The sequence below is a fragment of the Balaenoptera borealis genome (assembly GCF_965194805.1).
Source record: "Balaenoptera borealis genome assembly, chromosome: 5".
In the NCBI taxonomy this organism is placed as follows: domain Eukaryota; kingdom Metazoa; phylum Chordata; class Mammalia; order Artiodactyla; family Balaenopteridae; genus Balaenoptera; species Balaenoptera borealis.
This window is the reverse complement of record NC_138862.1, coordinates 98,759,598-98,783,670: the sequence shown is the minus strand read 5'-3', so window position 1 is coordinate 98,783,670 and position 24,073 is coordinate 98,759,598. Positions and strand designations below refer to the sequence as shown.

General features: G+C 37.4%; 1 protein-coding gene across 5 annotated transcripts in view; it reads right to left on the bottom strand.

The window, feature by feature from the left end:
* The window catches only part of SERPINI2 (serpin family I member 2), a 60,890-nt gene that overhangs the window by 30,283 nt on the left and 6,534 nt on the right, over positions 1 to 24,073 (bottom strand). For all 5 annotated transcript variants that reach the window (XR_014245196.1, XR_014245197.1, XR_014245198.1 and 2 more), the window contains 5 exons: positions 19,405 to 19,635; positions 17,400 to 17,594; positions 17,128 to 17,320; positions 4,341 to 4,438; positions 1,049 to 1,135 (listed from right to left, as the gene is read on the bottom strand). Coding sequence is in view for 1 of the 5 variants with exons in the window: in XM_082394159.1 (XP_082250285.1) it covers positions 1,049 to 1,135; positions 4,341 to 4,438; positions 17,128 to 17,320; positions 17,400 to 17,594; positions 19,405 to 19,635 (804 nt within the window). In the remaining 4 variants the exon portion in view is untranslated. The remainder of the gene's footprint in view (positions 1 to 1,048; positions 1,136 to 4,340; positions 4,439 to 17,127; positions 17,321 to 17,399; positions 17,595 to 19,404; positions 19,636 to 24,073) is intronic.

Sequence of the window (24,073 nt, the reverse complement as noted above, 5' to 3'; positions counted from 1 at the left end):
TCGCCATTACATAGCATTATAAATTAATCAAGAAATTAATAATGTGGATATAAATTTATCAATATGACTATTTAAAGGATGCATATCTTTTACATACAGGTTAAAGTCCAAATGGTCTGAAGAATTAAAATAGACTTATGAGGAATTCATTAAAGTTGCCCTTCCATTTCTAATGGAATTTAAGGCTTTTCTCCAATTATTTTTTGAGTATTACTTTTATGCAGCACAGATACTATTCAAAATGCCATTTGTTCAAGGAAATATATCATAGAAGTGGTTCTCAAGCTGTAATGTGCACACAGGTCACCAAGAGACCTCGGAAAATGCAGATGCTGGATTAATAGGTCTGGAGTTGAGCCTGAGGTTCTGCATTTCTAACTAGTTCCCAAGGGGCACTGATGCTGCTGGCCTATGCATTACACTCGCAGTTGCAAGGATAGGCTCCAAGTCACTGCAGAGCAGTGTTTCTCAACCTGGGATTCACATTGTTATCACTTAGGGAAAGGTAAGAAATTACTGAAGGCTGAATCTCATCTGCAGAGATACCGATCTAATTATTTTGGGGTGCGGTCTAGGCACAGAATTTTTAAAAGCTTTTCAGCTGACTCTAATGTGCTGCTAAGTTCGAGAGCCACTGCCATAGAGATAACAAGAGTCAAATTAGAAAAGTAGGGACTAAGAGCTCAAAGGAAGAATGAAATTAATACAATTTCTTAAGAGTGAACATTCCTGAGCAATCATGATTTCAGGTTTGAGCCTAAAGTTTTCTCCAAGGGTCCTATCTGCTAATGGGCAGGTAATCCAATTTACAAATAAGTAGATATCAGTAGATGAGCCTCAACTCGTAATCAAGTCCCTTCCCTTTTCTTTTGCCTTAAACTCCAGCCGCACAGATGCATAAATAGCTTATATAGCCATTTTTCCCTTCCTTCAGTGTACTGGACAGCAGGAGGAGAAAAGGAGATCAGAGGACCACAGAGTGGCAGCACCCTCACGCTCATTTCCTCCAGTCCTTCCTCCTGGCTTGCTGTGACATCATTTGTCCTACCTGTTGATGTTGCAGCTTCACTGCCATCTTCGTTTATCTCAAAGAAAACTTGTTGCATGACTTGGGAAACATACACCTCAGAGGAATCTGTAGGAAAATATGAAAGTGCATTGAAGGGTTAAAACTCACGGCTATTACTTATTGGATCCCAGGTGAATTATATTTTCAAATGAACAAAGAAAAGGAAAAAAATCCAAACTCTTTCCAAGTTAGTTAATTTGCTAGAGATAAATGTGGTTTAGGTTTAGCTCTTGCAGAGATGAGGTAGAGAAGATATGGAGACACCAAGTTTAGCTCAGATATAAAAGATAAAGATGGAAGGCGATAAGCCTCAAATCAGGTACCCCACTAAGTGAAATATTTGAATGGACAAAGGGTTTTGCCTCCCTTAGTCATGATCTACAGGCAAGATGAAAAAGGCTTTACAGATTTGAATTAATCCCACCCTATGTCTTCGACCTCAAAGCCAACTTGCCTTTTAACTTCTGTATTGGGTTTTGATCTGAGTTTAGAACAAAATTTACTTTCCTTCAAGACTGATGAGGCGATCAAAGTCTAAAGAGCTTTTGTGTCATCTGTTACAAAATCGCTTCAGAGCTATGCTTTAAAACCTGTCAAATTTCTCAGTGTAAGATAGTGTCTTAATAACGTTTTGTTCTGCCGTGGAAACAAGCTGAGAGAGAAGGCCCCTCTCCTCCCCTTGGTGGAACTGATGTATGTGTGAAGCGTTTCTGGCATAGTGACCTGTGAAGAGTCTCCTTGAGAAGGGGGAGTGAAACCATGAGTTCAGAAGCCACCTGCCACCCCTCTGCGTCCAGAACAGATAGATCTGACAATGTTCCTCAAAGAGACAATGGAAAGGTGGTCGTGAGTTCAGTGGTGGCGAAAGGGTGAGGAAAGGAAGGCGAGCCTTGAAACTTGAAGAGAAAGGAGGTTTGTCCCTCGTGAGAGAGAAAGCTGATGTGACGCAGGTAGACTCCACCAAGACGACCGAATTTAGAAGGATTCATGAAGAAATAATTTAGTCAAGGAGAACCAGCTCTGACAGCTTACAGAAAAGTGAATCCCCTCAGGCAAGATAGAGAGAAGTCATCAAAGGGTTATTTGCATAAAAAATGGCTTCCTAAAAATAACTCCAAACTGCTTGTAATGACTCTGTCTGGGCCCCTGATTACCTCTCATCCTCATCTCCTACCCTCCTCTCTGCGTCCAGTAGCTCCAGCTACAAGGTCAAGCATCAAGACTTTACCCCACCTCTCCCTCTGTTTAAAATCCCTTTTCCCAGAACTTTCCCTGATTGGCTCCCTTGTTACTTAGGTCTCAGCAAAAATGACACTTCCTCAAAGCAATTGTCCCTTCTCACCATGTCTAATTCTGCTCTTATCTGATCTAAATCTCTTTATCCCATGACTCTATTTTAGTTAATCCATAGCATCTATCACCTCACCATTTAATTAATTAATTACTTGTTAATTGTCCATCTGCCCTAACAGATGTGAACTTCATTAGAAGAGGGAATTTGTAGATTTTATTCAGCTCTAGAAAACTGCCTGGCACATAGTTGGCTTTCAGTAAATACTTACCAGATAAATGAATCAATGGATAAGGCTATGTCTAGTGATAGAAACACGTAAGATGGAGAAAAGGGGGCATCTGCATCATTAGTGTGGGTTAACTACGTTTTAACTACTTTGATTCTTTGGTTCCGTCTTGTTGCCTGAAATAGAACAACCACAGCCAAGGCTGGCACTATTTCTGGTCTTCAGGAGAATAGTGAATTAATTCCCTGCCATCCCTACTTACCATTTGTAAGTAGACAATAAACATTTGCTAAAGGCTACTGTGAACCAGTCCAATGCTAGTGCTGTGTGATAGTTACACAAAAGAGACACTATCTTATACTCATGTCATTCACAAGTTTTGAATGAAATGTTTTCAATAGAGTTATTTTGGAAACTTTGAGACGAATATTTTAACGTAGTTAAAACAACTCAAATAGGCAACTCAGAGCAAAAAATGTTGGACATTTATTCTTACGTAAATCTTCTTGTAAAAGGAGATGTTATAGAAGTCACAAATTGCTGGGAATCTGCAGAGCGAGTGGCTGTTTGAAAGTCTGAGATATAGCAAGTGAGCTTCCGAAGGCCAGAAAGAAATTTAAGAGGAAGAGGTGTTTAAAAAATGGTTTGGTTTATTTCAAGTTGGTGAGGTGGCTGCATTCCAGGACACACTTAGATAGCATCCTGTTGCAGTATTTAATTCTGACTGTCTCATTCCTGATGCTGATGAAATTGTCAGAGAAGTCAGATCTATCCGGCAGTGTGAGAACAAACAGCTAAATCATGCGTGAAGGTGATAATGAACAGATATGTCACCTGTGTACCCCACCCACCTCCTCCGCCAGGAAAACTCATTCATTCTATTCATTTACTCACATAATTGATGAGTGCATAAATTAATGAATACTTCTCCAAAGCCCAGATTTTATATAGGAATACACAATAATGCTGGGTTATGATATCCAACCCCATCAGACAGACAAGCCTGTATCATTAGGACTGTTGTTTTTTTATATATATATAAAACAGAAGACTGAATTTAAAAAATGGCAGATAACTTAGGACAAATTGGCCCTTTTCATCCATTTTTTTCTCTTTAGTTATTTTTGAACTAGTGGGTACTGCCAGGATGAGAAAAATTAAAGACAGTCTTGGGCTTTGTTGTGTAAGTAAGTGTCTTAACCGTACACAATTTCCCGGGTGCCAGTTAGCATAAAAGCTCCATCTCCTCAGATGTGTTGTCAGTCTCAAGCTAAATCTACAAACTGCAGCATTACAATTTCTAGATTGTGTTCATCATCCAGCAGCTTGTGGATGCCTATTTCATGGCCTCTAATATTACCGAATTAACATTTGCTAATTGGTTTATAAAAGTTTTATTAGCTCTGCTTAGATGAGAGCCTCAAAGTTGTAATTCCCATTATTCAGATAAGGAAATCCAAACAGGGCTGGAATAAAAGCCCATGTAATACTTTTCCTACACAGTCTCACTGTAAGCATGGTTAGAAGGCTTATCTAACATTCTATAATGCTGTCTGACTTTCATTAAGCAAAACTACTTAAGTGCAAAATAGAGTGCTTGTTTACAGACAGCTTGACATGACTATGACATTTATTCTCTGTGTATGTATTTTCTGGGGCCAAATGCTCTCTCAGTTTTAAGATCAGTCAGTTAACATCATTACTAAGAAAACATATTTACATGATAATATAAGAATAATTTTCCATATTACCTGTTATTCCAGAAAGGTCACAGCCACCACTAAATATCTCAGTTATATTCAATGAATACAAAGCTTCTTTGAAGTCTAATTTTTGTTCTACTTTAAATCTGTTTTAAAAAATGAAGAGGAAAATTTTTGAAACACTGTACACATTTTCTACCAAAATGATTTTTATAAAATGGATGACTTGGAAGAGATTTTATTGTGAAATATTTTGTTTTCATTATCCCAGTTACGTTTCCTCACTTTTCACACCATTTTCCCCCAGCTCCACTGAGCAGTTCTGAGTTGCTAATAACTTGTTTCCCAGATAAATGGTTGGTTGGGAAGGGAGAAGCAAATACTCTCTTTTTTGAAGTAACAATTACCCAACAAAACAGGGTGAATTCTAGTTAAGTTTTCAATTATTTGCTTCTTCGCTAGAAATGTAAAGCTTCCCTCCAGCAACTATACACACTCAGATTTTTCACATCATCAAAGATGGTTCCTGGCAGGCATCCAAGAGACTATGAGCCGGAAACAGAAGCCAACGGTCCTTAAAGAAGATTGTTGGCTACTGAGGTACAGAGAGGGGGCATTAGTAACCTATGAGCCTTCCCATCTATTGTCACAGTTGATGTGACTTCCTTCAGTTTACGGACACACCTAACATCTTCCCAAAAAGCCCTGTATTTTACAGGTAAAAGATTGAAAGAGAACTAAATTTCTTTCCAATAAAGTAAAAATTATAGGAAAAAAAAAAAAAAAGCTGGCCAATACTTCTAATGCAGGGCCCTAAGTTAGGACTCCAGATTCTACGCAAGTCTCCAAGCCTCGATTTGCCTGAAGAGGGAGCTTCACCAATGAATCTCAAAGATTCTCTCAGGCACTGATCTTCTATGATTCCAAGTCAACAGCAATCAGTGACCCTCACTTTCCCATTTCAATAAAAAGGCGGGGGGGGGGGGAGAAAAAAAAAAGAAGCTAGTACTTACTGGCTTTAAAGACGCTAAAAGCATCCATTTACATTTGACAACCAGGTTGGAGACTTTGTTTATGAAAGAAAAGAGTCTAAAGTCCTCCAACAGGGGGCTACGTATATTTCCTACCTCAGGGAAATCCCAGGACAGCTCCTGCCCAAGGAGCTCTGTCTGTGCCCTAGCTGGGCCTTTGCCCCCGTGCTCTCTGGTTTGGATGCAGACACGATTGCCCAAGCACAGGATCCTTGCTTAGCTAACAGGTAGGCCCACATCTGGGGCTAGAAATTAGCTTGTGCAATCAGTCTAATTAGATCATTGTTTTAATTGCCAAATACTGAACAAGCTTCTTAATTATAGTTCTTCAAAACAAGGAACATGCTGTGGCAAAAATTTACTGGCCCTATATTATTTCTTGGTAAAATATTATGCCCTTTTGGAAGATGTTTATTCATTCAGAACCCTAGCTGACTGGAGATGGGCACAACTCACTACATGCACATTAAAACCTACTGATAATGAAAATAACTTGTTTTATGTCAATCATTTTCAACTTCTTCCTTTTAACTTCCTGCTAAGAAAGATAATATGCAGCATGATGGTTTTGAGGCTTTGGGGTTGTTCTTTTTTTCTATTTTCATTACCACACTTTTTTATATACTGAATGGAGTATGGGCTTCTAAAAGGTTGAGGATAAATGTTCTATTCCACCCATAATTTAGAAATTTTTAGTATAATAGTCCAATGATTTTGGGATAATGACAAGAATACTGCAAGACTTATTACAACCTCTAATAAGGTCTAATTATACCGAGAGTCATTTAAGTAACAGTCTTGCTCATAACATAGTCCAATGAAACCTACAGTGATAGAAACCCATTCAACCATTTAATAAAAGTATAATCTACGGCCGATTTCTAATTAGCCATAATTATTGGAGCCATGAATAGTCAGGTGTGAAGTAGCACTTCTGTGTGTTAGCAGTTAATATAGATCATAGTTTTTAATCTTCACAAAAACCCTAGGAAGTGAGCATTACTATTCCCATTAACATATAAGAAAGTGGAGGTTTTGAGAAGGTTGATTTTCAGACTCAAGGACAAGATAGGAGACAGGACTAGGATTCAAATGCAGGTCCCTTCCAAGTCAGAGCTAATGTGCTAACTTCCACTGCCTTCTAATCTAAATATAATCCAAAATCATAATCTCGATCAATACAATATGTGTAGTGTTAACTGCGTATCTCTTCCAAATTTTGTGAATCTTAATATTTATTCTAGATGTGGTTCATTTCCTCTTTTCCTTGACTCTCCTCTAAAATTGTCACAAAAAAAAATACAGCTAAAGGTAAAAGAATGAGTAGCAAAAGGACTGGATAGACAACTACCAACAAAACAATCATGAAATGAATGTTTTAGCCTATGTAAACATTATCTGCCTCCTTAAAAGGCAGCAATTTACTGCCCTAGGCTACCATTGTGCTTAAAGGGGTCTCACACAGGTTAAAGCTGCAGAAAACGAAGGAACACAACTCAGAGTTTCTGTTTGAAGAAGGAGTCACTCCTGGTCTGCAGGCCCTACTGTGGATTGGTGTTGTCCCTTTCTTCTCCTTTATACCCAGGACTCTTGTTTAATGACAAAATGTCTTCGACTGATTTCCCTCAAGGTCCCTGTCCTTATTGTTTGGAATCCCACTTTTGATACAGTGGGCTTGAGTCATCTTTGGAAGGTTCAGGCTTAGAAACAACCAAGTCTTAGGGCTGCCCACAAGGATAAAAATATAACACAATCCTTGACAGTGGTGGACTTGGACTATTACGTGAGTACATAGTAGTTTCTGGTCACTTTGTGTGTGTGTGTGTGTGTGTGTGTGTGTGTGTGTGTGTGTGTGTGTGAAATATTCCATTGGCCTCAAGGGCTGAATTAAAAATGCTTTCTGTCACATAGGAAACATATCTGGACAATGCTTAATGTAAACTTGGATTCCAATTTGTATCAGTGTTTGATAGGCTAAAGTGAAAGAACATTTAGAATCATCATTGCAGCTGGTCATGACTTATCTATTCTCACACCCAGCCTCATTTTCCCTGAGGTCACTTTCTCTCAACCACACGCAGTTCACATTCACGCACTTAGATACCCAAAGCTGGACAAGCCGGGGATGGATTTCTAGCCCAGCAAGAATATGATGTGCTATGGAAGCTGTTATCTCTTTCCGAAAGTCTCCGTGGAACTGCTGCGTCACATCTGTCACCTGGCTGCTCATCCTATCCCTGCATTGACCATTTGCTCTGTGCTGTGCTCTGCCTCATGTTTGCCCCACATTACACAAGAGTTTTCCGACTCCTGCAATTTTGACTCTGCCATTTGCTAGCTGTGTGACCACAGGCAAGGTACTTACCTGTCTGCACCTCAACTGTAACCTGAATATAAAATAGATCTCTATCAAATTACGGTGGTGATTAACTGAGATAATGGCAAAGAGCGGAAGCATCCAGGATAGTGCTGGCACATTAATGGATTGTCAAGACATTTTAAAGTTGAATGAGAATAATAATAAAAATAATAATGAGATGATCCTGAGTACTAAAAACATAACAAACATTTTCTCATTATACTCCTTGCAGCAACCCAAAGAGACATGTATTATTAGTCTCCCATTTAACAATAAGAGAAAAATCTTAGGCAAGATGATCAAAGTCACGCAGTAAGGAGATGGCAGAGCTCTTGGTCTTCAATATTATGTTCTATTTTCCATAATCTGGTTTCAACAGTTGATAAAAGATACTGTGAGATGTCACATCAGTGAGTATTTTTAAATATTCAGTATCTCAGAAGAACTATGGCTCTTGCTTAGTTATTACTATACTTTTGAATAAAAGTGTAGTATTTAACAAGTTCAAAGACCCAGACTGCCAAAAATTTAATGACAACTATGAAGCCTCTCCCAAAGGAAACACATATAAGACCTTACACTCATAAACTTGCTAATAATGTCAAGAGCTTCAAGGACTCTGAATTTTACCCCAGAACTCTCCAGAAGTCCGTGGTGCCAAGTCAAGGACTGCTACAAAAGAAGAAGAAAATCAATGTCTTCTCATTTTCCTAGAAAGTCAAACTTAGAACCTCTGAACTATCTATTCCTTCTTAACTCATATCTCGTTAGTCACACACCCCAATAAATGTCTCACCCGCCTCTTACTTTCGCAGTGAGGCTGCTCCTTTAAGCACTAATTACTTAGTGCCCGATTTGTTGCAGTGGTTTCTGAACTTACCATTTGGGCTTCAGTCTTTCCCTCTTTAACACATCCTGAACATCACTATTATTCAGATTAAAGTAACAAATGCTCACTGAGCAGTTACTATTTTTTAGATGCACACATTGTGATGGTGTCATAGAAAGGAAATATGCATAGCTCCTGACCTCAAGAAGTTTATAGTCCAGTAGGGAAGATGAACAAATAATTTTAGTATAACTGCTATGCAGAAATAAACACAAGGTATTAGGAGAACTTTTCCTAGCAGGGAGAAGGGAAGGTGTTGTGGAATCTTGCATGGAGAGATCAGAAAATCTTTCTAAAACCCAAACTTGGTTTTAAGGACCAATAGAAGTTATCCAGAAGAAAATGGGAATGGTGGGGGGGGGGGGGAGTGGAGAATGGAGAGAGAGTTGAGACAAGTTATCCAGCATGAACAAAGGAACTGTGACTACCAAATATATCTTTCTAAGACGCTGCCTTTATCATTCCACCATCCTACTTGGAAATTTACAATAATTCCCCATTGCATATGAGACTTTTCCCCCTTGATTCTTTTAAAGCCCAGTTCAAATCTTTCTTCTTCCATGAAGGCTTTGTTTACAATTCCAGTCTCTGGTGCTCCCTCTCCCTTCTCTCCTCTCTTTTTTCATGAACCTCTTAGTGCTTACTTGTTGTACTATTCTTTCAGTATTTACTGTATATTGTTAGTAAACTTCTTGTGCAAATCTTGCACCACTCTATCTAAGTGGCAACCATCTTATCAAATAGGAATCCTGTCTATCACTTTGCATCTGTTCCAGTCCCCTGTTCACAGTGGGGTCCCAATCAATCTCTGTTTTGAACAGGAGATAAATGTTCTAATAAGTAGTAAACTAATAAGATCATGAGGCTGTGAGCCAATGGAAATGAGAGCTAATCCTGTCTCCCAGCACTTAATTCAATGTCAATCAATTTACTTTTTGAGTGATATACTTTCCTTATCTGTGGAATGCAAGTTATAAACAAGTCACACTATAGAACGACAGCATTTAGTATTAAAATGTAAATATTAAATGCTTTACAAAGTTAAAATGTTATATAGATGAAAGTTTCTTGTTTATTTACCTTATTTACATGTATTAAATGATCAATTTTGCCCATATATATAATTATAAAAATACAATCTCAAACCATTTCTTATACAGAGAAAGAAATCTGATACATAGTAAGGGTGTGTTAGACTCATCAACCTGAGGAAATCTGACTACTAAGATGTTTATAGGATTCCATATTAAATTTAGAAAAAGTAATGTGATGATTTTAGCTGGTATCCAACTGTAGGATAATGTCCAAAATTAAGTATCCAGTATGTTACAAATAGCAAACACTAGAAAGCACCCTAGTATTTTTAGACTATACTCTATCTTATTGGCCTTGATTCTAAACTAGTCATATATCAAAGAGGGGAAGGAGAAGTGTTTCTATACTGTTTCTAACAGTAACTATAATCTAGTCACTCACACCCTCTTTCCTACTGTTGCTTATATACAAGCATTTTTATGGTTAATTTTTCTTTTCTTGGCATTTACTGAACTTTGCCCCCAGAGAGGCTTTTATTTATTTATTTTTACAATGACAAAATTTTTCATAGTTGGTGTTATGGGTTGAACTGTGTCCCCCTCCCGCCCAAATTCATATGTCAAAGTTCTAACCACCAGCAGTTTATAATGTGACCTTATTTGGAAACAGGGTCATTGCAGATGTAATTAGTTAGATTGAGGGTGTAAAAACTTTAATAAACAGAAATATCAGTTAAACAGAGTTGGGAGACCAGAAGTGGGAGCTTACATGCTCTGTGAGGGCAAGGATAACAGAGCTCAACTGGAAGAAGAAAGATTCCTCTTCCTTCCTGCAAGGACTTCCAGCCAATGAAAAGCCATAGACTCTTTGTTTACTATAGCCCTCCCAACTTCCTTTTCCCCTCTATAAAAGCGTTCTCCTTCCCTTGCCATTGGAGGACTTGCATGTGGCCCACAATGGTTACAGACCCCAAATTCTCTGTTGATTCTGAATAAACCCATGTTTGCTGGAGAAACATCTGACAGTCTATTTGATTCAGGTCAACGGGATCATACTGGAGTAGAGCCAGCCCTTGATCCAATGTGACTGGTGTCCTTATAAGAAAGGAGGATGTTGTGTGAAGAGAGATGGCCATGTGAGGCAAAGATTGGCGTAGTGAAACTACAAGCAGAGGAATACCAAGGACCCTGTACAATTTTCCCTCTTCCATACTGAACACAGATTTTAAATGGGTATTTTTCTGTTATAAGGAAGTTGTTCATTTTGAGGAAAATGCATTTCAAAACTTTCAATCCATGATCTGAGTGCTCAGGAAACTTAATTCAATAAATGTGTCCTGGTGGATTAAAATTATTCACAAACTTAACAGATAAGCAAATCATTCCTTTAAGAAATCAGAAAACTCATCCTTTTAGTAAAAACTGAATACATTTTAAATGTAATGTTGTATTAATGTGATTGAATAATTGATAACAAAATTTTCAGTCTCGTGAATTTTAAAAATGTCATTTTTATTTCTCTAGAGAGAAGTTTCCAAGGAAATGTCTCGATGTCCTATCTTTCACTGCATGTATGGGAGGGAGGAATGGCCTCATCAGCACCCTCACAGGGAATGAATTCAAGAGTGACTAGAAAAGTGAATTCTGGTTTTTGAGATACTTAAAATTAGATAAAGGGAAATAACATAGAATCTCTTTCTTTGATTATATTTATGTAATTTAACTCAACAATATTCATTCAGCACTATGTACCATGAAATGTGCTAGGGACTAAGGAAACCAAAATGAAGTAGTCATAAGCCTCTCTCCTAGAGCTCACATCTTAATAAGGTAGACAAGAGTGTGGGCAAGAAATGAAAATGCAATGTAATATGTGCTATAGTGTAAATTAGAATAAAGTGTTCTAGAAATAAAGATAAGGAATGGTTGATTCTAACTGAGTATGTTGGGGAAACCTACACGAAATTCATTTTAAGGGGATCTTGAAGGATGATGAGAAAGTACTGGTTAGACACCATGGAGAAGGGCATGACTGAGGGGATAGGAGGGAGGAAGGTTGCGAAGTCAGAGGAACCTTTCTGGTTTGGTACTGGCTGAGCAGTGATGTTTCTAACAAAGAAAAAATACCATCACTTATTTAGCATCTTCTATTGATACTTGCCAGGCTTTGTGCTATGAATAGAAGTATGCAATGAGGTACTGTAACTGAAGGTACCACCACATTAAAAGAAAATCTTTGGTGTCTGCCAAGGCGGGGTGTGGGTTGGATGGATTGGGAGATTGGGATTGACGTATGTACACTACTATGCATGAAGTAGTTGGCTGGTGAGTGCCTACTGTATAGCACAGGGGGGAAAAAAAGGTACAATCTGTTTGCAGGACATATATTAAGTTAACCTGAAAAATACATTCAAATATACATTAGGTGCAGACAAATACTGTTTGATTCCACTTATTCGAGGTACCTAGAATAGTCAAATTCATAGAGTCAGAAAGTACACTGGTTGATGCCAGGGGGCGGGGGAAGGGAGGGGGTGTGGTGAGGGGAGAGGAGGAATAGGGAGTTAGTATTTAAAGGGGACAGAGTTTCAGTTTAGGAAGGTGAAAAATTCAGAAGATGGATGATGGTGAGAGTTGCACAACAATGTGAATGTACTTAGTGCCACTGAACTGTACAGTTAGATATGGTTAAAATAGTATGTTTTATATTATGTGACTTTTACCACAATGAAAAAACATTTAAAAATAAAATAAAATAAAATAAGAGTAGTATTTTGAAGTACAAATAGCTACAGTTACAGCAGCTAATAATAGTAATTAGCTACCATTATTGACTGCTTGGCACTATACTAAGCTCTTTACATATATTATATCATTTAATCCTTTAAATGACTTTATGAGGTACAGAGTATTATTATCAATTTGCAGATGGAGAAGCTGAGGGTGTGAAAATTTAAGTAACTTTCCCAAGGCTAAACAGCTACTCAGAGGTGGAGCTGGGATTTAAATCCAGAACTGTCAGACTCTAAGATCATGTTCTTCACCACTGTACATACCCCTTCTGAGTGTGTCTCAAATAATTGTGCAAAATAGCACTCACAATCAGTAGAGAACTTCCCAGAGATGCTTCCTTGTAGGAGCAAATGGCTTTGCTCAGTGGGATCTACTAACTTGCTAATTACATTGCATACAACATCCTGAGGTTAAGCAGGGGGACTGGTCAAAGAAAAGAACAAAGCCCACCAAAGACAAAGGCCACTGAGCTAACCAACCACCAATTCCCAAGGGAATCCTGACTTCTTATTCAGTCCCACCCCCTTGCCCAGAAATGATCTCTGGGGGAATCTCTTAGAACTAGATTTCCTGGGATTATTCCAAACATCCTAAGCACTTCTCTCTTCCCTTCTGGATGTTGAGGTCAGATAGCATCGACTAATCCAGTGCTAAAACCTCTAAATCACATGGGATCGTGCAGGAGAGAGACATCAGGTAGACATCAGACCCACCCCCTCACCACCACCACACACAGACAGGGCCATGTTCTGAGTCTGTGGATGAAGAATTGCACCCAGAAAATGGCAATGGGGCCCCCCAGGACTTTGCGCAATCTTTTTTTTTTTTTTTCTTTTTTTTTCTTTTTTTTCTTCTTTATTGGAGTATAATTGCTTTACAATGGTGTGTTAGTTTCTGCTTTATAACAAAGTGAATCAGTTATACATATACATATGTTCCCATATCTCTTCCCTCTTTCGTCTCCCTCCCTCCCACCCTCCCTATCCCACCCCTCTAGGTGGTCACAAACCACCGAGCGCAATCTTTAGATTGCATTATTTGGTCAAGTGAACCCAGTACATTGGTAGGTTTACATTTTCTACACCTCAGCAGCTCTCTAGAAAAGCAAGCTCCTAACTCAGTCCCATGTATTATCTTTTCTATTTGGCAGGCAAGCAGGGAGGAGAAAGAAATAGAAAATATAGAAAAGGAAAAATAAAATATTCATAATGCCATAACCCTATTACAACTAATGTTAACATTTTGGTAAATTTCCTTTGTTTCTTTCTGTAGATTTTTTTCTTTACATAGCTGTAATCATTGTAAAAAATTTTTAATCCAGTTTTTTTTCTATTAAAATATACCACAATTTTTTCTCATTATCACAGCCTCCATATCTATCATTGTTATTGGCTAGGTTACATTCTACCACACTTTTCTTAAAATTCATTTACTGTTGAACTTTTACATTATTTCTGTATTTTTTCAAAATAAACAATGTTGTGATAAAAAAAAATCTTTGGTGCCTGGAATTTGTTTGGAAAAGGTGGTACAACTGCCAACTAATGTTTCTGCTTCCATGTAACTGAAGATTCAATTTCACCTTTTAAGGCAAGTTCTTCATTTGTTTGGGAAAAGCAACACAGTGAGCTTTTTTAATGCAAATAGAACCCCTGGGATGGAGATGGAGAAGTTTGAGATGATGAGAGCGGTATCTGTTCTACCCCATATGAAGACGTTGTTTTCACTAAGGGTTGAAATCTACTGCTATAGATTCCTATTACAACTAGGAATCTGGCCTTAGAGGGGATGGAAGAAAATCTGTGTTACCTTCATTTTATGCTAGGAAAAGTTGGAGGACTCTGGATGCTGGGTAGGATGGAGATGGGAAAGACACCTCTTTTGGGTGAGTGGGCCCCGGCACCATGACAATGGCAGGCTAAGGATAATAATGGACAGGGGAAGACTCCCTGGTACAAGAAATGACCTACATTCCAGGAATACTCATCCCTGAAACCTGGTTTTAAACTTCTTTTCACCTTGTAAGCCCTTTTTATTATTAGATTTCAGTAAAGTTTGGTTAAACATTGAAGTTGCTCTTACTTGTAGTAGCTTGCCAAGGGCTACCTTAACAAATTACCGCAAACTATATGGCTTAAATAACAGAAATGTATTGTCTCACAGTTCTGGAGTTTAGAAGTCCAAAATCAAGGTGTCTGCAGCATTGGTTCCCTCTGAGAGCTGTGAGGGAAAGATCTGTTCCAGGCCTCTCACCTTGGCTTGTAGATGGCCATCTTCTCCCTATGTCTCTTCACATCATCTTCCCTCCCTGTGTATCTTTGTATCCAAATTCCTCCTTTTTATAAGGACTCCATCCATACTGGATTAGGGCCACTCTAATGACTTCTCTTTAACTTGATTACCTCTACAAAGACTCTATCTCCAAATAAGGCCACATTCTGAGGTAGTGGGAGTTAGCATTTCAACATACGAATTTGGAGAGCTCATAACTCAACACATAACAGTGTTCCTGGGCAAATTAAAAGCAAAGTCTGTGTCCACACTATGGGAGAAGTTGTATGAGAAGTGTGGCTACAGTTTGGAGTGGCTGATAACAAGGCCAAGCGGTTTGGAAAAGCTGTCCAGACTACAGTAGTCTAGGCAGATTTGCGGACTGTGAACCATTCCTGTTGGGATTCCTAAAATGTTGGAGAAGGGAATTCTGAAAAAAGCCTGTATTTCCTATTGTCAATTCAGTTTGGAACTTATACATTATTATCTAGGCATTTGTTATCTAGACTAATGCAGATGGAGATACCTTAGTTATAGGTACCATTATCCCCATTTTGTACTAATAAAACCACAACTCAGGACATTAAGTGACTCTCCTAAGACCCCACTACTAGTACATAGCACAGACAGTTCTCAAACTCAGGGGTATTTTTGTGTGTGACCCCAAATATTAATCTTTCCAAAGGGAAAAGAGAGAGAGAAGTAAATTTGAAAGTAACCAGTTCCAAAAATTATTATTTCTATGATTAATAGGTAAACTATCCATCACATACACCATTATATCCCTGGTGTTTGGCACATAGTAGGAGCTAAAAGAAATACTCTTTGAAAGACTGAATAACATGCAAGTAGAGATTTACAGATGGTAAAGAACTGGAAGAGAGATTGGAAGGAGAGAGTCGATATTAGAGACATGAATAGTAAGGAACAAATGAAAGAGAGAGGAAGAGGAAATTTCTGAAAATGAAACTCTGGTAAATATTATCTGGGGACAGAAGGAAAACAGGTATAAGTCAGGGAGAGGAAAATTTCACAGAAAGAGAGAAAAATAAATAGAAGTAATTAATGCCATAGGGGTTAAAGAAAGAAGGGTTTTCAAGAAAAAGGCAATGGTTAAAAATATTTGGATCAAGAGCCCAGAGTTAGGGTGAGGGAATCATAGGATACCTCTTTCTCCAGGATACCAAGGAAGACAGAGGAAGAGAAGTTTAGCAAAAATGTACACAATTTTTGAGGTGAAGGGTAGAGAGGTGAGTCTGCATGATAATATGTTTTCTTTAAGGAACAGGTAGTTGAGACATACATTGAGAGTAAGAGAATCAACATGAAGCAGTGCCTGGAGAGCAGAGGTAAAATCTTGGTGGGGTGTTAGAAAAGAAAGTTCTCTGAAGAGAAAGACTACTAAGTTCCAGCCTCAGGGAGGCCAGAGTGACTGATTTGGAGAGTTTTGCTTAAGAAAATCAGTAGTTGGGAGCAGGAGTAGCTTATTGAGGAGAGAACTACAGAAGGACAAAGACAAGGTGACAGATATATTTAAAACGTTTGGTGAGAGTACGATTGAAATAACTGACTGGATCCCGGCTAAGTGGGAAAATAAGGAAAAGTCAAGAGGGTGGAGAGGTGGAGGGTCAGGAAGGCCTTGATGAGTTTGAAGAAAAGTTTAGAAATGAAGGGACAGAAAATAATCTATTAGACATCTGTCTCTTTTTAGAAGTTCAGGTAGAGTGTGATTTATTTGGGCACCCCTTACTCTCTGAAGTTTCTCCTGTCTCCAGGAACCATGATATAAAAAAATTAGTGTTTATAATTATGGCTTCCTGAGATACACTTTTGTGATTTCCATTTTGTATTAACTATCTGAAATGACCCCAATATTTCATAATAACTATAAATGGAAAGTAACTTTTAAAATTGTGTAAAAATTAAAAAATTTTAAATATATATATAAATATATATACCCCAATAATAAAAAATGACCCTAGGATTCTATTTATATTTTAGTGACTCTTACAGCACCATCTGTCAAAGGTACTTTAACATATCTTTTAATTGTAGAGTATCGCAAGAGTCTTGGGGATTATATTTTCCTTAAACACAATAGAAGACAAAATATTTTAAATTCCAATCAGGAAAAAAAAGTTAGAGAAAGATAAGTTTGTATAATAAAAAGAATAATAATTCCTTTTAATCTCAGCATTCTGTTTTGAAGACTTACATTTCTTCATCTCTTTCAGAGACTATTGAGTACTTAAATTCCATCCTTCTCATGGCAAAGCAATGCTGGCAATGTTCAGACCTGCCTTTGTAACCATAAAGTAGAGTAACAACTCCAAACGGGTTTTTTTCTTTTTATGTTTGTCAATAGCCTTTTCAAGCATTGGTTATCTTTCAGCCGGCTATTCAAGTCCCTCTATAAGTGAAAACATAAGAACAAGAATGATAAAATGACATTACCTACCTAGGGAGGCTTATTTCCACTTCCTCTTCTTGCATCTCAGAGAACCACTGCAGGATTTGATGAGCAGTAATTAGCTTTTCCATTTCTTCTATGCTCACATCTTCTGCAGGAAGTATGATAATTAAACTAAACTCATCACCTTTGTAAGGTAATTCTAAAACCTGGTAGTTCATGGAGGACTCAGAAAAATAACCTGGAACAGAGAAAATAAAATATTAATATACTTGGCAATTCCCAAAATAGTGCTTTAGAGTGTGATTTTTTCATATTACCGTATTTTGTTCTCAGAAGAGTCTTCATCATTGGAATTTTAACTGCTGCACCATATTTCTGAGTGAAATTCATCAGCCTTGTGTCTTCTTTTCTAAATTTCTGTTTCCAATCCCCCTTGAAATAAATAGCGTTCACCAAAACAAGCCGAGTCAGAGGGCCAAATTCTTCCCCTGAAAACATATTTTTAATTTTTCCTGTGAAAGGAATAGAGGAAGAGGTGGGAAGAAATATGCAATAGTTATTCAAAGGAACTGCTTTAAATAGAATTAAAACAAAAATTTATTTTGCTAATCAATTAAAAACAGGGTGCTTTATCATTTAAACTTGGCAATTTTGAGAACAAAGGGGAGCTTTGTTAGATATTTCACTTAGAAACAGGTACAAACAGGATTCCACTAGGAAACAGGAGGTACAGGATTGTCTTAGGCAAATTTGGACAGGCCTAGTAATGGCCTCTCTTTAGTGAGATTGTTTGTGTAAATTGTTTCTCAGACAGAAAGAACAAAAACTAAGTATCTCTTCCTCATATTTGTTGGTAATTTTTAAACTTTATTTCAAGGTTCTTCAGCAGGTCAATCAGAATTAATATGTTAATGGTTCACTCAAATTCTCCACTCTTGCAGCTGCAGCCACTGACCATTGGGAGAAGACAAGAATAGAGTGGCTAGTATGATATTCCTCTTCTAACAAACCAGTCTCCTGGACTTCCCTGGTGGTGCAGTGGTTAAGAATCTGCCTGCCAATGCAGGGGACACGGGTTTGAGCCCTGGTCCGGGAAGATGCCACATGCTGCGGAGCAACGAAGCCCGTGCACCACAACTACTGAGCCTGCGCTCTAGAGCCCGCCAGCCACAACTACTGAGCCCGCGTGCCATGACTACTGAAGCCTGAGCGCCTAGAGCCGGTTCCCCCACAACACGAGAAGCCACCACAGTGAGAAGTCCATGCACCGCAAGGAAGAGTAGCCCCCGCTCGCCGCAACTAGGGAAAGCCTGCGCATAGCAACGAAGACCCAACGCAGCCAAAAATTACTTAATTAATTAATTTAAAAATAAATAAATAAATAAAAATAAAAAACCAGTCTCCTATTTCTATGTCCAATGAGTATTTCCAAGCTGTGAGTCAATAGCATGATCAGGTGCCATGGAGCTGTCTAGGGATGTGTATCATTGTGTATCCCAATAATAGGACTTTCCTATGAACACTGCTCACAGCACCCTTCTCATATTTTCAACTTATGCTTCCCCATAGGAGGCTCCCCATGAAAAGTACAGTGGCATCTTACACATCACAGTTTTTTGTAACAGAACGAATGAACAAAGAAACAAGCTACTATTAATTGAGGACCTGATATATGCTGTTCATTTCACGTACATTTTTTTTAACCTTCCAATAATCCTGAAATGTTTTAATAGTATCCTCATTTTAAATGGAGCATAGTTTAGAACTTGTTAGAATTTGAACTCAGATCTGTATGAGTTTAATCTTGTGTTCAACTGTGTCACTCAGTAGCGCCTTTGGTATTTTTGCCAGCTTACACTTAAAGTTTAGATTACAACTTTATGACAGAGCTATCAATATTTATTATGAAACATTAACACATTCAACTAACATGAGTTAATTATTTACAATATATGTGGGAAAGAAGGCATCTGAGATGGACAGATCTAAGTTTTACCTGGCCAAAGATATTATTCCTGCTGCCATACTTAAAAATCCTATACTTAAACAAAAATTACTATTAAAATTCTTCCATCAAGAATTCTACAAATAGGTATCTCTCTCAAACAAAAAATAATAATCTGTATACCTTTCAAAGCAGCTTACAATTTTTCTCTGTTTTACAATTTAGTATTAATTTGAATAACAGGAAAGCAAAATAGGAGATTTGATCCCTCTGAACCATAATTTAATAGGAAAATATTCAACCATTCTTTACTTTAGGATATTAAAAACCATGAATACAATGGCAAATAATGACTTTATGAAAATGGGAAACTTTACCATCTGTTTTGCTTTCTACCCAGGTACTTATTGTCTCTGCACAAGCCTTTGCATTCTGAAAATCCACCAGTTTTATGGCACTCTGAAAAAATTCCTTGTTGCCATGGAGATATTGTTCTTTCACAGTGAATCCTTCTTGAAGGTAGAGGGCATTGGCAAGATTAAATGTAAATTCTTGTTTTTTCTCCGAGATGGCAGAGAAAAATGACTTCAGCACAGAAAATTCTTCTCCTAAAAAATAATTATAATGTATACTGACATATTGAACAACATAAAAACAACAGCTTCTCAGCTTTGCTTCTAAGCGCTCTGATTCATATCACCATTTTTGGCACCCTTAGGTATAACTAATGATCCTTTCTAAGTTAGTATAAATATTTTAAGCATTTATCTCCTGTGGAATATGCATTTTGTAGAGAAATCAGCTCTCATATAGGAAAAAAAAATGTCCAGGTAAATTTGAAGTTTGTCAAAAACAAGAATATGCATTTAAACAGGCTGAAGGAAACTCCCTCTTTATAATCAAATTTAGCTCATTCTTAGTTGTTGGAAAGGTATCTTTAGAATCTCATTCTTTGCATAACATGCAATATTTATGAAAGAGGAATACTAATGAATGCTGATGGCAGCTAAGACAGTGATGAGCAATCCTTTTCACTACTACTTTTATTTCAGCTTAAGAAAGAATTGCTCTCTTATGAGCAACTGTGCCTGTCCAAGTTTTGAAATTTATGAGGTACCCCTATAATTATCTCTGGAGATGCGTAAGAATCAAAATTACCTATTTTTTCAGGTTCACGAATCTATATACTTTGGCTGTCTTTGTGAACAATAAAAATCTTTAACCATTCCAACTATAACCACTAGCCAAATGAGTCTGTCAGAGTCAGCTACGAATCACTGTTGGCCCATTGCTTATTTATCACTGGGTCATTCTGACCACCATGTTTTCAGGAAGCTGTATGTGCCGTGAGAGAATTCAGCTCTGATCGTTACTCAGTGGCTTCCTATTTATTACCAGAGGGCACCAATATTTTTCATTCCCTTCTGGCTTAATTCTGGAACTCAATTGTTGAATCTGGGAACTGTATTTCAAATCCAAGGTTCCTTCAGAGCCTTTGTTTATTTTGAGTTAAATACTGAAAATACCACTTTCATAACTTAAAAGTTGATTGCATGCAATTAACCTCTATGGAAGAAAACACAAATGGTTCATCATTGGGAGATGTCCACTGAATAAAGAGGGAAAAGAAAAGACTGAGAGGAACTTGCTACGAGGTTGTCTATTGGAAATAAGGTGTGTAAGTGTGTGTGTAAACCTTTTATCAGAGAGCTAGCAGCCCATAAGGCATCTTTGTGCAAATAAGAACTCACGCCCTCACTGAGTGGTGGTGGTAGGCTGCATGCCCATATCTTGTCCAGCTGAATGGACACTACATTTCAGTCCCCACTTGTCTCCTTGTCCTGGTGCTCTTGTGCAGATACAACCTACATAACCACAGAGCAGGCTTGGGAGGTATATGGCATCATATTTCAAACTCCATGATTCTCCATTTGTGGGGATATAGACACAGACATAAACAATTTTAGATACAAAAACTTACTTCCATATGATTGGATATGAAGAATATCAATAATTCTTTACAACCCTGGAATTCCTTACATAAGGAGGAATGTTAATCTATTTTACTTGTTTATACAATGATTTCAGATGCAATCATTTCTTGCTATTGGAAGCTGAGAGAATATCTCAACAGCTGAGAGCCTACAAAGAAGACTTTCTGAGGGAAGGCATAGAGCTTCTCCAAAAGAATTAAGTAAGGTCAGAAATAAAGTGGCAGAATTTGAAACCAATTTTCAGAAGTTTGTAATTTATGAACATCTTTAAAGGAATGGGGAAAAAAGGAGAGGGGGAGAAGAATATAGTTTCAACTCATTTGTCAGTGCAAATAAATTTATGTCATGTACTTAAGGTCTAAGACTGTTTGACAAACAGTCAGCTGCCCTTTGATAAATCAGTGGACTCAGAAGTCAATGAAAAAATATCACCAATAGCACAAGTTTGGAGAATATAAAGTTATCTGCATTATACATTTGATTTAATTTACAGATTAATAGTTTCTTTTAGCACAGATCAAAAAGAATACATATCCATGGCTCCTAGTAAGCAATGAGAATAAGTTTATTTCATTTCCTAAAACAGAGCCATGGAAAACCTACCAGTCATGGAGTGAATGTGACTTTTGGTTTGGTTGTACCAGACCTCCAAAAAATGTTCTAAAATTTAGTACATGTTTACTTCTCCTGCTATTAAAAGCCCAAAGACCAACCGTGTGTACAATGTGAGAGATCCAAAGATGAAAACAAAGGCAGTCATAGAATTATAGATTATTTTAGCTGAAAGGTCCAGAGAAATCAACTAATCCAAACTCCTCTTTTTATAATGAGGAATCTAAAATCCAGAGAGATAAGATAACTTGAAAGGTGCCCAATCACAAGGTCATTTGTATGCTTAACTGAGACAGGAGTTCATGCTCTTCTCTTTCTATAACCCTCTTGGAATAAAGAAGCACCTTTAAGTTAGTCTTCGATTAATAAGCAGCATCATTAGAGGCAAAGCAAAATGGAGTATTATCAGGCGCTCAGTAAACTGGAGAAGGTAAATTCTGAGCAGATGCTTTGGCAATGGGGAAAGAAGGATAAGTGAGGATACTGAGAGCTCCAGTGGGGGTAGGATGCTAGGAATTGTATGCCCATCTGAAGAATAAGCAGTTTAGATGTGAAACAGGTTGGTAGCCGGAAAAGTAAAATATAGCCTGACTGAACAGATAGCACCGTTTGACAATCAGAGGGAATTGAAGGCAGGGCCAGGACCAAGATGGGTCAATGAGACACTCATTTTGGCATAAAATTTAAGGAGATGCCAACAAATTCAGTAATCAAGGTAAATAATATTTTACTGCAATATATTTTTAAATCAATATTAACACAAAGAAATCCATGATGAACAAAATATAAAAATTTTAAATAAATAAAGACAGGCTCATTGTTACTGATTTTTCTTTTTTGTCTTGGGTTCCAATATGGCTCTGCTAGACACTACCTTCTGATCTGTCACACCCTTTGTTCTACCCTTAACACCATTTTGCTTTTCTTTCTTTTCATCTTCCTGCACTTTTTCTCTCTGTTCCCCTCCTTAACTCTGTGTCTTCTTTTCCTTTATTTCTTAATTTTCCCTTCTTTTTTTTATTTTCCAGAGTTTAATATTTATATTTTCTCCCTTTTTGGCTGGTCTTCTTTTCTTTTTGTACTTATCCTCCATCTGTGCCTCTTTCTCCCTCCCTTAACGAAGTATAATAGAAAGCAAGTTTCATAGATTTTGTTACGTGTGTTAAAAGGTTAATGTTTAATTGTCCATATATACTCTTTCAAAGAAAATACTAAAATGTTCATTATTGCTCTTGTGACCTCTAACCCTCAGTGAATCATTTTTAGAATTAGTTCTGGGCAAGTTACTCAACCTTTCTCTGACTCGGTATCCTCATCCGTATAGCAGGGTTATGTCTGCCTCACAGAGTAATTGTGAGGATTAAATGAGATAAGCACATAAAACAGTGACTGGTACACTATATATATATATGTTTGATAATCTCATCATTATTATTGCTATGATTATTATTATATTTACAATCCAGAGTTGTTAAGACTCCCATGTTCCTCTATAAGATGGATTCGTTTAAAGTAATTTAAATTTCAGAGGCTCTAATTTTGCTAGTTTATCGTGGAATCAACTTTACATACCTTCATAAATGTTCTATTACTTTCCAAAGCAGTATCACGTGATATAAATGTTTCTGGGACTGTGTAGTGGGATTTGCTGAAATTAATACAGACAATGAAGACTAGATCTGCAACACAGTGGCTTTGTTTTACATTATCCACAAAGGAAAACTCTTGCAATTAACTTCACTATCACCAACTTCTTTTCTACATAAAATTGCCCTTATTTAAAATGAAGCAAATAAAACCTTGTAAATAGTTTATTCAGAAAAACAATTTCCTAAAAATAACTACTCTGTGATAAGGCAAACATACTGAAACTGGTCATAGTTACAGTGACTAAATGTCCAAATCAAAAATCTGGAAGTCACCTCTGATGTTTAGGACACAGTATCTGACAGTGATATAAACATTTTAAACTAAAATGGAAATTGGAAGCACAGGATAGCCAGGGAGATGGACAACTACCCCCTGAAATGGGATACCAGCACTAAAGCATCGACACAGTATCCCAGATAGGCCTTTGGGACGCTAGAAAACAACTACTCACATGCAATGGGTTATATAAATGCTTCTTTTTTTTAATTTTCTTTAAAAACTATTAAATAAGCTTTTAAAATGTATAAATGAATGCTTTTTCTTAGTCGCATTTAAGTGAAAAGGTTAAATTCTAATTAAAAACTAATTTTTAAAAGCTTACACAATAATAAGAGATGCACACAAAGATTTCTGGGTGAGGGTACTCACTGAAGCATTTTTATAAGAGAAGTGCTGGATATTACCTAATGAAGAAGGGTTAGGTGAGTATGCAATAATGTTTTCATCAGAGGCAAGAAGACGCAGCAATTAAAAACTACATTCTGAAGCAGTTGCATGATACAAAGAAATG